The 13464-nt window shown below is 41.7% G+C and overlaps 1 protein-coding gene across 1 annotated transcript in view; it reads left to right on the forward strand.

Annotated features, from left to right (window-relative positions):
• The window catches only part of SPTLC2 (serine palmitoyltransferase long chain base subunit 2), a 111566-nt gene that overhangs the window by 18314 nt on the left and 79788 nt on the right, over nucleotides 1-13464 (forward strand). Inside the window, exon 2 of the mRNA XM_021941441.2 lies at nucleotides 1607-1801. Within this exon, the coding sequence (XP_021797133.2) occupies nucleotides 1607-1801 (195 nt within the window). The remainder of the gene's footprint in view (nucleotides 1-1606; nucleotides 1802-13464) is intronic.

Consider the following 13464-nt stretch of genomic DNA (forward strand, 5'->3'; position numbering starts at 1 on the left):
AGGAGGTGGGACTACAGGCATGTGCCACCTTGTCCAACTAGTATTTTTTTTTATTTTTTTTTTGTAGAGACAGGATTTTACCATGTGCCCAGGCTGGTCTCAAACTCCTGGGCTCAGGTGATCTGCCCACCTAGGCCTCCCAAAGTGCTAGGATTACAGGCATGCGCCAGTGCACCCAGCCTAGACCACACTTATGTAATATAACATCTTAGTTTTTTGCGTGATTTACTTGTGTTATCACTACCGACAAAGGTTAATTTGAACTACGTGTTTCTACAGGGGCCTACTGCTGATAATTATTTGGAATACTATGGCTGGGTGGCTTTGAGAATGTGTGGTAGTAAAACATTTACAAATATTTTACATTCTAAAGCTGAATTTACTTTTGAACTTTTGATCTCTTCGTCTGTAAGCTAATATAGTACTTTTCTTGGGATAGGCTTTCTCTTGTTGATTTACGTTTTTTGCTTTTTTTATTAGAACAAAAGAAATTACGCTAGCATTTTAGGATCCATTTAAGAAAATCAAATAATGGTAAAGATCAGTATTAGGTGGTATTCTTACACAGCCCTTCTTGCTCCCCTTCCTTTACTGTTCATCTGAAATGCATATAATTTATAAATTATTTCTATTGAAAACAAGTAGCCCAGCCGGGCTCGGTGGCTCACGCCTGTAATCCCAGTACTTTGGAAGGCCGAGGCGGGCAGATCACAAGGTCAGGAGATCGAGACCATCCTGGCCTTGATCCAAAAGAAAACAAGTAGCGTTTTCTTTGGGATCACCTCTTAGTGTTACATTTGACTATCACTTACAAAATTCTTTTTTTTTTTTTTTTTTTTTTAATTTTTTTTTGAGATGGAGTGTTGCTCTTGTTTCCCAGGCTGGAGTGCGATGGCGTGATCTCGGCTCATCGAGATCTCTCCGTCTCTCAGGTTCAAGCAATTCTCCTGCCTCAGCCTCCTGAATAGCTGAGATTACAGGCATGCGCCACCACACCCGCCTAGTTTTGTATTTTTAGTAGAGATGGGGTTTCTCCATGTTGGTCAGGCTGGTCTTGAACTCCCAACCTCAGGTGATCCTCCCGCCTTGGCCTCCCAAAGTACTGGGATTATAGGCGTGAGCCACTGTGCCTGGGCTAAAATTCTTTTTTTTTTCCTTGTTTCCAGTGAGGTTGGAACTTAGAAAATTCTTTTTTTTTTTTTTTTTTTTTGAGACAGAGTCTCTGTCACTTCAGGCTGGAGTGCAGTGGCCGGATCTCCCGCCTCACTGCAAGCTCTGCCTCCTCGGTTTACGCCATTCTCCTGCCTCAGCCTCCTCCCCGAGTAGCTGGGACTACAGGCGCCCCACCTCGGGCCTGCTAGTTTTTTTTTTTTTTGTATTTTTTAGTAGAGACAGGGTTTCACCTGTTAGCTGTGATGGTCTCATCTCCTGACCTGCGGATCCGCCCGTCTCGGCCTCCCAAAGTGCTGGGATTACAGGCTTGAGCCACCGCGCCCGGCCAGAAAATTCTTAAGGTATAATTCAGCAAATCTCTGAGGACCTAGATTTTAGGTAGGAATGTTTTTCTTACCATGATGGAAATAAACATATTTAACCTCTCTTTTAGATCCATCATGTTACACAAAATGGAGGACTATATAAAAGACCGTTTAATGAAGCTTTTGAAGAAACACCAATGCTGGTTGCTGTGCTCACATATGTGGGGTATGGCGTACTCACCCTCTTTGGATACCTTCGAGATTTCTTGAGACATTGGAGAATTGAGAAGTGTCACCATGCAACAGAAAGAGAAGAACAAAAGGTAATTATTAGGGAGTTTTTGATTCTGTAAATGAAAGCCTTTTATAGAAATCTTAGTATTTTTGCACAAAAGTTTTTTCTTGGAAATTTGGGTACACATAAAAATTAAAATATTCCAGATGTAGTTAAATGAAAACATTCTACAAAGAAAGCTGAAAACAAGGTTAAAGATATGAAAGCATTCAACATGTGTTTAATCAAGAAGAACCTAAGGAAGTAGGCAGCAGTATCCCTATTTTATGGATTAGAAATCAAAAAGTCACAAGTTAAATAATATTTCCTAAGATGCCTGGTGTCAGAGCTGCTGTGTGGACAGAGGACTGTGAAGTGAAAAAGCCATGCTCTTTCTATTCGTACCCCTGTGCTGAATCCCAGGTTGTGTTTACAATTTTCTGAAAAGGTTGTATTATTTGGAATTAATAATGTGTTTTCTCATAGATACATTATACATAGTTGGGTGATTCACACATCAACTCCTCTCCCCAGACAAACAAGCTGTAATACAGAATGTGGCCAGCCAATTCTATTTACAGTAAAAAACACTCTTATTTTAGGAATGGTAAACCTATGAGCATGGTTGTCTCTGGTGAAAAGGGCTTCATTCACTTCATTTTTCTCTGCATGTTCCTTTGTACCTCTGAAGGGTTTTTTGTTTTTTTAACTTGTTATTGACTTGAAGCTCACTTCTGGAGTTTTATACATTATTGTTGTGTTACTTAATCTCCATAAATAAATAAAATGAGGGTTAACGATGCCTGATTTTACTAAAAATAAAACCTCTGTGTTGTTGGCATGTCCCCCATGGCAAAAGGTTGTCTTTTAGCCCAGGGGAATGTACCAGATTAGAGAAGGACTTAAGACATTATAGTTTTTTTGTGGTCCCTGTGTGTCTAAGGAAAAGAGGCAGGTGTGGGGTGAGCACAGTCACCGATGAGACGAGCCAGTGAACATTGATTGTAGAAGAAACAGTTATTCAGGTAATGGATAGTGGTCATGTGGAAATGGGAAGAGTGCATCAAGAAAACATTGTCAGTTACTAGGAAGACAAAACCAGTCAGTAGATATATGGATTCAAAAGTGGCTCCTGGGAGAACTCAAGACTAGGCATTCTTCCTTTCATCTCAACCATCTTGTACTGCATCTGAGCCCCAGCACAAGTTGGCCATCCTACTCATTGCCTTGCAAGTTAATTTACAAACAAGGTAAATAAGTTTTTTGAATACCTAATGCAGGCAAAGCCCTGCATTCAGAAATTGGTCCAGTGGCCCTAACTAATTTTTATCTTTTAAAACCCAAACACATTTTTAACATTTTTTATTTTATTTTAATATTGTTATTTTTTAGACAAGAGTCTTGCTCTGTCGCCCAGGCTGGAGTATAGTGGTGTGATCTCGGCTCACTGCACCCTCTGCCTCCTGGGTCCAAGCAATTCTTATGCCTCAGCCTCCCAAGTAGCAGGAATTACAGGCATGTGCTACCACTCCCCAGATAATTTTTGTATTTTTGGTAGAAACGGAGTTTTACCATGTTGGCCAGGCTGGTCTCGAACTCCTGACCTCAAATGATCCACCCGCCTCGGCCTCCCAAAGTGCTGAGATTACAGATGGGAGCCACTGTTCCCAGCCCACATTTTTAACACTTTTTGATCCCCCTTCTACCCCTGAGCTTGTCCACCCAGAGTGCATCTACAGTACGTTGATTTTGTGTAGCCCTCAGTGACAGCTTACCATACCCTTCCTAGGTTGTGCAGTATTACAGTTACTTGTTCACAGGCCTATATCCTCCTACTAGATTGAGTTGATGGCAGTTACGACCGATGGTAGCTGAAGTTTTATTTATATATTCAAACTAAAAACTCCATCTGCAAGGACCTCTCCTAGTGTAGATGCATAGTCGAAACTTAATAATTGACATGTATAGCTAGCTGGTGGTGAGGCAAGTGCTGATTGTGGTGCAGACAGCACATTCCTGGATGAGGGGATAGGCAAAGGCATGAAGAATGTTTGGGAGAATCTAGAATGCAGATAGAAGAGAAATTGTGTTCTGAAAATCAAAGTAAGAAGTTTGGTAGGCAATGAGGAGTAGTCTTTTTGTGTTTTGTTTTTAAATGGAGACAGCTCTCGCCATGTTGCCCAGGCTGGTCTCAAACTCCTGTACTCAAGGGATCCTCCTGCCTTGGCCTCCCGAAGTGTTGGGATTACAGGAGTGAGCCACCATGACCCCAAGGGCAATTTTTGATCAGGGGATTGTCCATAGAGCTTGCACAGCTGGTGCTCAAAGTGTGATGAATGAATGAAACCAACAAGATGCATCTGAATTACTTTGTTTGTGAGTACATTATCTTTGAAACTTGTTTCATGTTTACAGAAAGTAAATTGGTGGTGTAAGTGTTGGGAGCTGCCTGTGTATCCTTTGTGTGAAAGAATTAGAACGCACAGATTTCATTCTTAAGTAGTTTCTAATTTTGTTGAGGAAACAAACATTTTAAATAAGTTATGGGCCTTTGCAAAACCATTATACAAATAAATAATGCTTAGATTATATGAAGATATAGAACAAAAAAATATCTGAGTAGCGTAGGGTTAATCAGGAAACAGTTTTTGGAGGAAGTAATACAAGGAAATGTGGGGGTGCTGAGGAGAGCATTTGCCTCTGCAGGTTATGGAGAGGATTGTATTAAATTATTCAAATTCATTTCAATAGAATATTCCCAGTAGATAACATTAGCAGTTAAAACAGCCAGCTTCTGCCATTTTCTTACAAAAATTCAGCTCGTAGAGGGAAAGGGAATGTCATTCCTTTCCTGTGACAGATCATGTTTGTTTTCTAATGCTGGATTAGGTATGGGGAAGGAGGGAGGCAAATTAAGTGTTAAACTGGAAAGAGGTGAGGGAAAGTGGTTGCTTGGGATCATAAAATGCAAATATAATGTTGCTACTTCCTCATTTCACCGAGAGAGTGGTATCCATAACCACATCCTGGTTTTCTTCCTCATTTCATTCTAAAAGAGAGCCCAGTTTAACTATGTTAATTCTTTGTTGCAGGGAAATACCGTGTGTTGCTTTGAATACAACTAAATCACATGGTCATACCAATAAAGATGAGTTACCATGAGTCTGTTCTATTTTATATAAATTGCATACAATTCTTGGAATTTTTTACCCCTTAATCCTCTGTTATTCGTGGTGTTTTGGATGAGAATGTTGTTTTTCTCAGTCTATGGTTTATTTCTTTGTGATGTGAGGTGAAGCTAGTAGTTCAGAAACATGTACGTGACAGATAACAGCAAAAGCTTGAATTAATAAAAATGTTCCAGGCTGAGGTAGGAGGATCACTCAGGGCTAGGAGTTTGAGACCAGCTGACACAACATAATGAAACATCTCTACAAAATGAAAAAACTTAATTCAGAAAAAAAATTCTAATATTTAGATAGGAAATTGCTAGGAATGTAAGGAGTAAATTATGGTAAGTAGTTACCACACACTTACTACATTTTAAACTAACATTTTGCCTCCACAGCTTGTTCATGATCAGATACTTAAAAGTGGGAGGACCAAATACCATGCTCTCACTTATTTTTTTATATTTATATATATGTATGTATATATTATATATGTATATATGTTATATATGTGTGTATATATTATATATATATATATATTTTTTTTTGAGATGGAATCTCACTCTGTCACCCAGGCTGGAGTACAGTGGTGTGATCTCGGCTCCCTGCAGTCTCCGCCTCCACGGTTTGAGGGATTCTCTTGCCTCAGCCTCCCAAGTAGCTGGAATTACAGGCATGCACCACCACGCCCAGCTAATTTTTTGTATTTTTAGTAGAGACGAGGTTTCACCATGTTGGCCAGCCTGGTCTCGAACTCCTGACCTCAGCCTGCCTTGGCCTCCCAAAGTGCTGGGATTACAGGAGTGAGCCACCGTGTCCAGCCTGTTCTCACTTGTAAGTGGGAGCTAAATGATGAGAACACATGGATGCAAAGAGGAAAAACAACACTTGTGGTGGGTAGGAAGAGGGAGAGGATTAGAAAAAAGTAACCCATTGGATGCTAGGCTTAGTACCTGGGTGACTAAATAATCTGTACAACAAACCCTTGTGATGCGAGTTTACCTGTACAACCTGCACATGTACCCCTGAACCTAAAATAAAAGTTACTAAAAATAAGTAGATAAAAAATGGGAGGGATAGGATACAGGGAAGGGACATTATATGTCTATATCCCAATATGCTTATTTTCAAGATACAAAAGAAAGAAATTAATTGAAATACATTACTAGGAATTCCCAGAGGGATTTTATTCTTGACCTCCTTCAAAAAGTAGCATACAGCCAGGGCAGTGGCTCACACCTGTAATCTCAGCACTTTGGGAGGCCGAGGTGGGCGGATCACCTGAGGTCAGGAGTTCAAGACCAGCCTGGCCAACATGGTGAAACGTCATCTCTACTAAAAATACAAAAATTAACTGGGCATGGTGGAGGGCACCTGTAATCCCAGCTACTCAGGAGGCTGAGGCAGAAGAATCGCTTGAACCCACAGGGTGGAGGCTGCAGTGAGCTGATATCTTGCCACTGCACTCCAGTCTGGGCAACAGAGCAAGACTGTGTCTCAAAAAAAAAAAAAAAAAAAAGTACTAAGAATATTCTGGTACCTGTCATTTTAGCAGCATCCTAGTAAACTATTAATGTAGTATAATTGCTTGGTGCATTAAGCTAGGGGATGGATCATTTGGTTTGTCTTCTTTAATTCTGTGTGTGATTTTACATTTAAAAAGAACACTACTGGCCGAGCATGGCAGCTCACGCCTATAATCCCAGCACTTTGGGAGGCCGAGGCAGGCAGATCACCTGAAGTCAGGAGTTCAGACCAGCCTGACCAATATGGTGAAACCCCGTCTCTACTGAAAATACAAAAATTATCTGGGGCGTGGTGGCACATGCTTGTAATCCCTGCTACTTGGGAGGCCGAGGCACGAGAATCGCTTGAACCAGGGAGGCAGAGGTTGCAGTGAGCCGAGATTGCACCATTGCACTCCAGCCTGGGCAATGGAGCAAGACTGTCTAAAAAAAAAAAGAAGAATAAAAAATAAATAAAGAGCACCACATTTGTTTTGTGTTAGTTGGGCTCAGGACAGCAGTAGTGGTTTTAAGTAATTGACATATCATAAAAGTTACCTATTTAAAGTGTACAATACAATGGTTTTTAGTATATCTACAGAGTTGTGCAGCCAGCACCACAGTTTAATTTTGTAATGTTTTTCTCTTCTGAAAAAGAGAGAAACCCTCTCTCTTGAGTTTTTCTCATGAACCTATTAGCGGTCATTCCTTCCTCATCCACCCTCCCCACCCTCGGCAGCCACTAATCTACTTTCTGTCTCTATAGATTTACCTATTCTGGACATTTCATGTAAATGGACGTTTCATATAAATGGGCTCATACAGGGTATGTTCTTCTGTACCTGGCTCCTTTCACTTGGTGTAATGTGTTTGAAGTTCATGTTGTAGCGTGTATCGGTACTTCATTGCTTCCTATTGTTGAATAATATTTCATCACATGGAGCAGTCATCTCTATTTACTGTAGGGATTTCTCACTGGTAAGAAACGATACTCAAACCTTTCAAAGAAGTTGTGTAGTAGGTTTACCACTGTATCCATTTGGACTAGTGCCAGTGTTAGGTTTGCAAGAGTTTCCCTGTAACCTGTTTTCCCTGTTTTTCATGCCAGGAAAGTTTTTCCTTCAAATAGTCCCTGGCTAGCTCCCTCACTTGCATTTTGTCCTCTGTTCTACCCAGGGCACCCCAGCTGATTTGCAGCATGACTCCCCCTTTCCTGCTTGCTTTTGTTTCTGTTAGTATTTGTCACTGTCTAGCATACTTTATTTATTTTTATTTTTATTTATTTTTATTTTCTTGAGAGAGAGTCTTGCTCTGTTGCCCAGGCTGGAGTACAATGGCACGATCTTGGCTTACTGCAACCTCTGTCTCCCAGGTTCAAGCGATTTTCCTGCCTCAGCCTCCAGAATGGCTGGGACTACAGGCATGTGCAACCACACCTAATTTTTGTGTTTTTAGTAGAGACAGGGTTTTGCCATGTTGGCCAGGCTGGTCTTGAACTCCTGGGCTCATGTGATCTGCCCACCTCGGCCTCCCAGAGTGCTGGGATTACAGGTGTGAGCCACTGAGCCTGGACTAGCAAACTTTATATTTTATATGTTTATCTCTTCCACCAGAATACAAATTCCAAGAGGGCAAGGATTATTACCTTTTTGTTTACTACTCTATATTTCAGAGTGCTTGGCACATATTAGACACTCAGTAAATGTTTAAGATATGAGGCCAGAGGCCAGGTGTGATAGTTCACACCTGTAATTTCAAGCGCTTTGGGAGGCTGAGGTGGGATGATAGCTTGAGCGCAGGAGTTTGAGACCAACCTGAGCAATGTAACAAGACCCTGTCTCAACAAGAAAATTTGAAAACTTAGCTGGGTGTGGTGGCCCACACCCATAGTCTTAGTTACTTGGGAGATTGAGGTGGGAGGATCACTTGTACCCAGGAGTTTAAGGCTGTTGCAAGCTGTGATTGTGCCACTGCACTCCAGCCTGGGTGACAGAGACCTTGTCTTTTTTTTTTTTTTTTTGAGATGGGGTCTTGTTCCGTTGTCCAGACTGGAGTGCAATGGCATGATCTCGGCTCACTGCAACCTTTGCCTCCCAGGTTCAAGTGATTCTCATGCCTCAGCCTGAGTAGCTGGGACTGCACGCATGTACCACCACACCCAGCTAATTTTGTGTGTGTGTGTGTGTGTGTGGAGACAGAGTCTCGCTTTGTTGCCCAGGATGGAGTGTAATGGAACGATCTTGGCTCACTGCAACCTCTGCCTCCTGGGCTCAAGCGATTCTTCTGCGTCAGTCTCCCAAGAAGCTGGGATTACAGGTGTCCGCCATCACTAATTTTTGTATTTTTAGTAGAGACGGGGTTTCACCATGTTGGCCAGGCTGGTCTTGAACTCTTTTTTTTTTTTTTTTTGAGACGGAGTCTCGCTCTGTCGCCCAGGCTGGAGTGCAGTGGCGCGATCTCGGCTCACTGCAAGCTCCACCTCCCGGGCTCACGCCATTCTCCCGCCTCAGCCTCCGAGTAGCTGGGACTACAGGCGCCCGCCACCACGCCCGGCTAGTTTTTTGTATTTTTAGTAGAGACGGGGTTTCACCATGTTAGCCAGGATGGTCTCGATCTCCTGACCTCGTGATCCACCCGCCTCGGCCTCCCAAAGTGCTGGGATTACAGGCTTGAGCCACCGCGCCCGGCCTGGTCTTGAACTCTTAACCTCAGGTAATCTGCCAACCTCAGCCTCCCAAAGTGTTGGGATTACAGGCGTGAGCCACCGTGCCCAGCCATTGTCTCTTTAAAAAAAAAAAAAAAAGTTTAAGATATGAATGATATTGTGAGTGGTGGTAACAATGACAATGTAAAGGATTTTGAAGTATTTGTAGTTGGGGTGGGTGTGTACGTACACACATGCACACGCAAACATGCAAATGGCCGTTTTAGATGTAGGAAAAACCATTGTTTTTTATCTTGAAATCTCATTCTACACTTTCATGGACAGCACAGAAGTAGCGAGGAAGTGGCTTCCTGTTTTTAACATTAAAAACAGGAAAGGACAGACAGTGGTATGACCAATATGAACAGTAAGGAAAGTTGGTAATTAACCATGGTTCAAGGGTTTAAAAGTTGCAGTCTGAAAACCTTTCACTGAGTATTTTACCTACTTTTCTTCATTAAGTAGAGGTAAAAACAGAATTGTTGGTTTATAAAATAAATACTTTTAGAATTTAAAATGCTTTCTCTTTTCTTTTTTTTTTTCTTTTCTTTCTTTCTTTTTTTTTTTTTTTTTTTTTGAGACAGGGTCTCACTCTGTCACCCAGGCTGGAGTGCAGTGGCACAATCTCAGCTCACTGCGGCCTCGACCTCCCTGTGCTCAGGTGATCCTCCCACCTCAGCCTCCGGAGTTGCTGGAACTACAGGCACGTACCACCATGCCCTGCTAATTTTTGTATTTTTTTTGTAGCGACTGGGTTTTGCCACGTTGCCCAGGCTGATCTTGAACTCCTGGGCTTAAGTGATCCGCTTGCCTCAGCCTCCCAAAGTGCCGGCATTATAGGCGTGAGCCACTGTGCCTGGGCCAGATTTTTTTTTTTTTTCTTTTCTGAGACAGGATCTTGTTCTGTTGCCCAGGGTGTTGTGCAGTGGCACAATCTCAGCTCACTTTAACCTTTGCCTCCCACGCTCCAGCGATTCTCCCGCCTCAGCCTCTTGAGTAGTTGGGACTAGAGGCGCACGCTACTGCAACTGGCTAATTTTTGTATTTTTTTTTGTAGAGACAGGGTTTCGCCTTGTTGCCCAGGTTGATCTTGAACTCCTGAGCTCAAGCGAGCCACCTGCCTTGGCCTCCCAAAATCCTGGGATTGTAGGCATCCGCCACCGCGCCCAGCTATAATGCATTTTAACCATGTGATGACTCCATTTTCAACACTTCCTCAGGTGGGGATTATTTGGGATTTTAAAATGCTTAATTTAAGTTTTGAAACAACTTTGTCATGTTTCAGTTATTTCTAAATCTATCTCATGAGGCTGTTTCCTTCTTTAGTAGAAAATACATTTTCCAGCTGGGTTGTGGTGGCTCATACCAATAATCCCAGCAGTTTGGGAGACAGAGGCAGGAGGATTGTTTGAATTTAGGATTTTAGACTGGCATGGGCAACAGAGAGAGATCTTGTCTCTACAAAAAATTTAAAAATTAGCCAAGCATGGTGGTGTGCACCTGTATGTAGTCCTGGCTACTTGAGAGGCTGAGGTGGGGAGATAGCTTGAGTCCAAGAATTTGAGGCTGCAGTGAGCTATGATCATGCCACTCCTCTCCAGCCTGGGTTACAGAGTGAGACACTATTTCTAACAACAGCAGCAACAACAACAACAACAACAACAAAAATAAAAATGTTGCCCAAATAAAAAATTCAAAACGTTACAGATTTTTTTTTTTTTTTTTGCTATCTTGTCTTTGGTATGCAATATTATGTTTATAATGAAATGTCTTGAAATCTTTCAGTAGTACTATAGTACCAGCAAACAGCATTAGTTGTTATTATTATTATTATTATTTGAGACAGAGTTTTGCTGTTGTCACCCAGGCTGGAGTGCAATGACATGATCTCGGCTCACTGCAACCTCCACCTTCCGGGTTCAAGCGATCCTCCTGCCTCAGCTTCCTGAGTAGCTGGGATTACAGGTGCCCACCACCACACCCGGTTAATTTTTTGTATTTATAGTAGAGACAGGTTTCGCCATGTTGGCCAGGCTGGTGTTGAACTCCTGACCTCAGGTGATCCACCCGCCTCGGCCTCCCAAAGTGCCAGGATTACAGGCATGAGCCACCGTGTCTGGCCTTCCTTCATTTTTATAATAATGGATATTGAGGCTTTTTTCATTTTATGTCAGTGATGAATAAAACTACTATAAATGTTCTGATAGATGCATTTCCTGCATGTAAATATGCGTTTCTCCAGGGTTGGAATTATTGGGTTACAGAGTTATAGAGTATGCATGTCTTCAGTTTGGCTAGATAGTGCCAAATTGTTTTCCAAAGTGATTGTACTGGTTTGTACATCTACCAGCTGTGTTTGAGAATTCTTTTTTTTTTTTTGAAACAAGTGTCTCGCTCTGTCACCCAGGCTGGAGGAGTGCAGTGATGCAATTTCAGCTCACTGCAAGCTCCGCCTCCTGTGTTGACACCATTCTCCTGCCTCAGTCTCCCGAGTAGCTGGGACTACAGGTGCCTGCCACCACGCCCAGCTAATTTTGTTTTTGTACTTTTAGTAGAGATGGTTTCACTGTGTTAGCCAGGATGGTGTCGATCTCCTGACCTCGTGATCTGCCCGCCTCAGCCTCCCAAAGTGCTGGGATTACAGGCGTGAGCCCCCACACCCAACTGAGAATTCTTGTTCCACATCTCTTTACCAACACTCAGTATTGCCAGAATTTAACTTTTTTGCCAATTCCATTGGTATATATGTACTAGTATCTCATTGTGGTTTTAATTTGCAATTCTGTATTGCCCAGTGAAGCTGAACAGCTTTTTATATGTTTAATGACCATTGGAAGTGCTGATTTCATGAAGTCCCTGTTCAAATCTTTTGTCCGTTTTTCTACTGGGTTTGTGTATTTTTCTAAGTGGTTTTTAGGAAATACTTATGTATCCTAGAAGTATTTTGCATCTGCAGTCCCTCTTTTGTGACTTGTCCTTCACTTAGCGTAATGTTTTCAAGATTCATGTGCCGTTGCAGCAAGTAACAGTACTTCATTCCCGTATCACTGTATACTATTCCATTATGTGGATATACCACATTTTGTTTCCACCTTTTGGCTGTTGTGAATAGTGCTTCTATGAACATTCACACACAAGTAACTTGTTTGAGTGTCTGTTTCCAATTGGTATGTACCTAAGAATGGAATTGCCGGGTCACATGGAAAGTATATATTTACCTTTAGAAGAATTTTTTTTGGCTGGGTGAGGTGGCTCACACCTGTAATCCCAACACTTTAGGAGGCCGGTGTGGGTGGATCACTTGAAGTCAGGAGTTTGAGACCAGGAGTTTTCACCAACATGGTGAAACCCTGTCTCTACTAAAAATACAAAATTTACCTGGACGTGGTGGCACATGCCTGTAATCCCAACTACTCGGGAGGCTGAGGTATGAGAATTGCTTGAACCCAGGAGGTGGATGTTGCAGTGAGTCTAGATTGCACCACTGCACTCTAGCCTGGGTGACAGAGCAAGACTCCATCTCAAAAAAAAAGAAAATTTTTTATCAGGTTCTTCATTGTCAAAGTTTACATGTACCTTTGAGAAACCAACACACTTTTCCACCTTGGCTGTGCCATTTTACATGTCCACCAGCAATGTATTAAGGTTTTTCTGAGTCTTGTAGTTTTATATTTTACATTTAGGTCTGTGCTCCTTTTGAGTTAATTGTATAAGGTGTGAGGTTTAGGTCGGGTCATTTTTTTGGCCAGTGGATGTCCAGCTGCCTTAGTGTCTTTAAAACAAGTATAGCATTTAAAAGTAATCTGTGAAGGTTTATAGTTTTGTAGATTTTAATTTTTCTCCCACTTTTTCCTTTACTTAGCAAGTTTTGAATAGAAGTAAAGCTGAAATAAATTTGTCCCTTAAAGACTGCTAGAGTTGGTTTACTTGTCCCAGGTTTTTTTCCCTGCACCGGATGCATAGGTCAAGGGTTGAACTTTAAATCATCCTGACCTTGAGAAGACGCTGAGACAGTTCTAAGCATGTTTTCCAAGCTTTTTATCCTAACATCAAAGCAGTGATTGTTTGCCTCAAATGCTCATGTTTGAGAGAAATTTTGCCTTTTGTTATGTTGAGATTAGTGCCCCAGACTCTAAAATAAGTAAAAGTTATTAAATTAGAACTGACATTGAGAATTCTTAATGGAATTAGTAGTAGCACTACCACTAATAGTGTTAGTTTGGAATAATACTAGAGTTTCAGTTTTGGCTTTGTCACTGTATTGTTATGTGACTTGGACAAATAATTTAAATTTTATTCAGTGAATCTGTAAAATACAGCTAATAAGTTATTA

This window comes from Papio anubis, chromosome 7 (genome assembly GCF_008728515.1).
Source record: "Papio anubis isolate 15944 chromosome 7, Panubis1.0, whole genome shotgun sequence".
Lineage (NCBI taxonomy): Eukaryota > Metazoa > Chordata > Mammalia > Primates > Cercopithecidae > Papio > Papio anubis.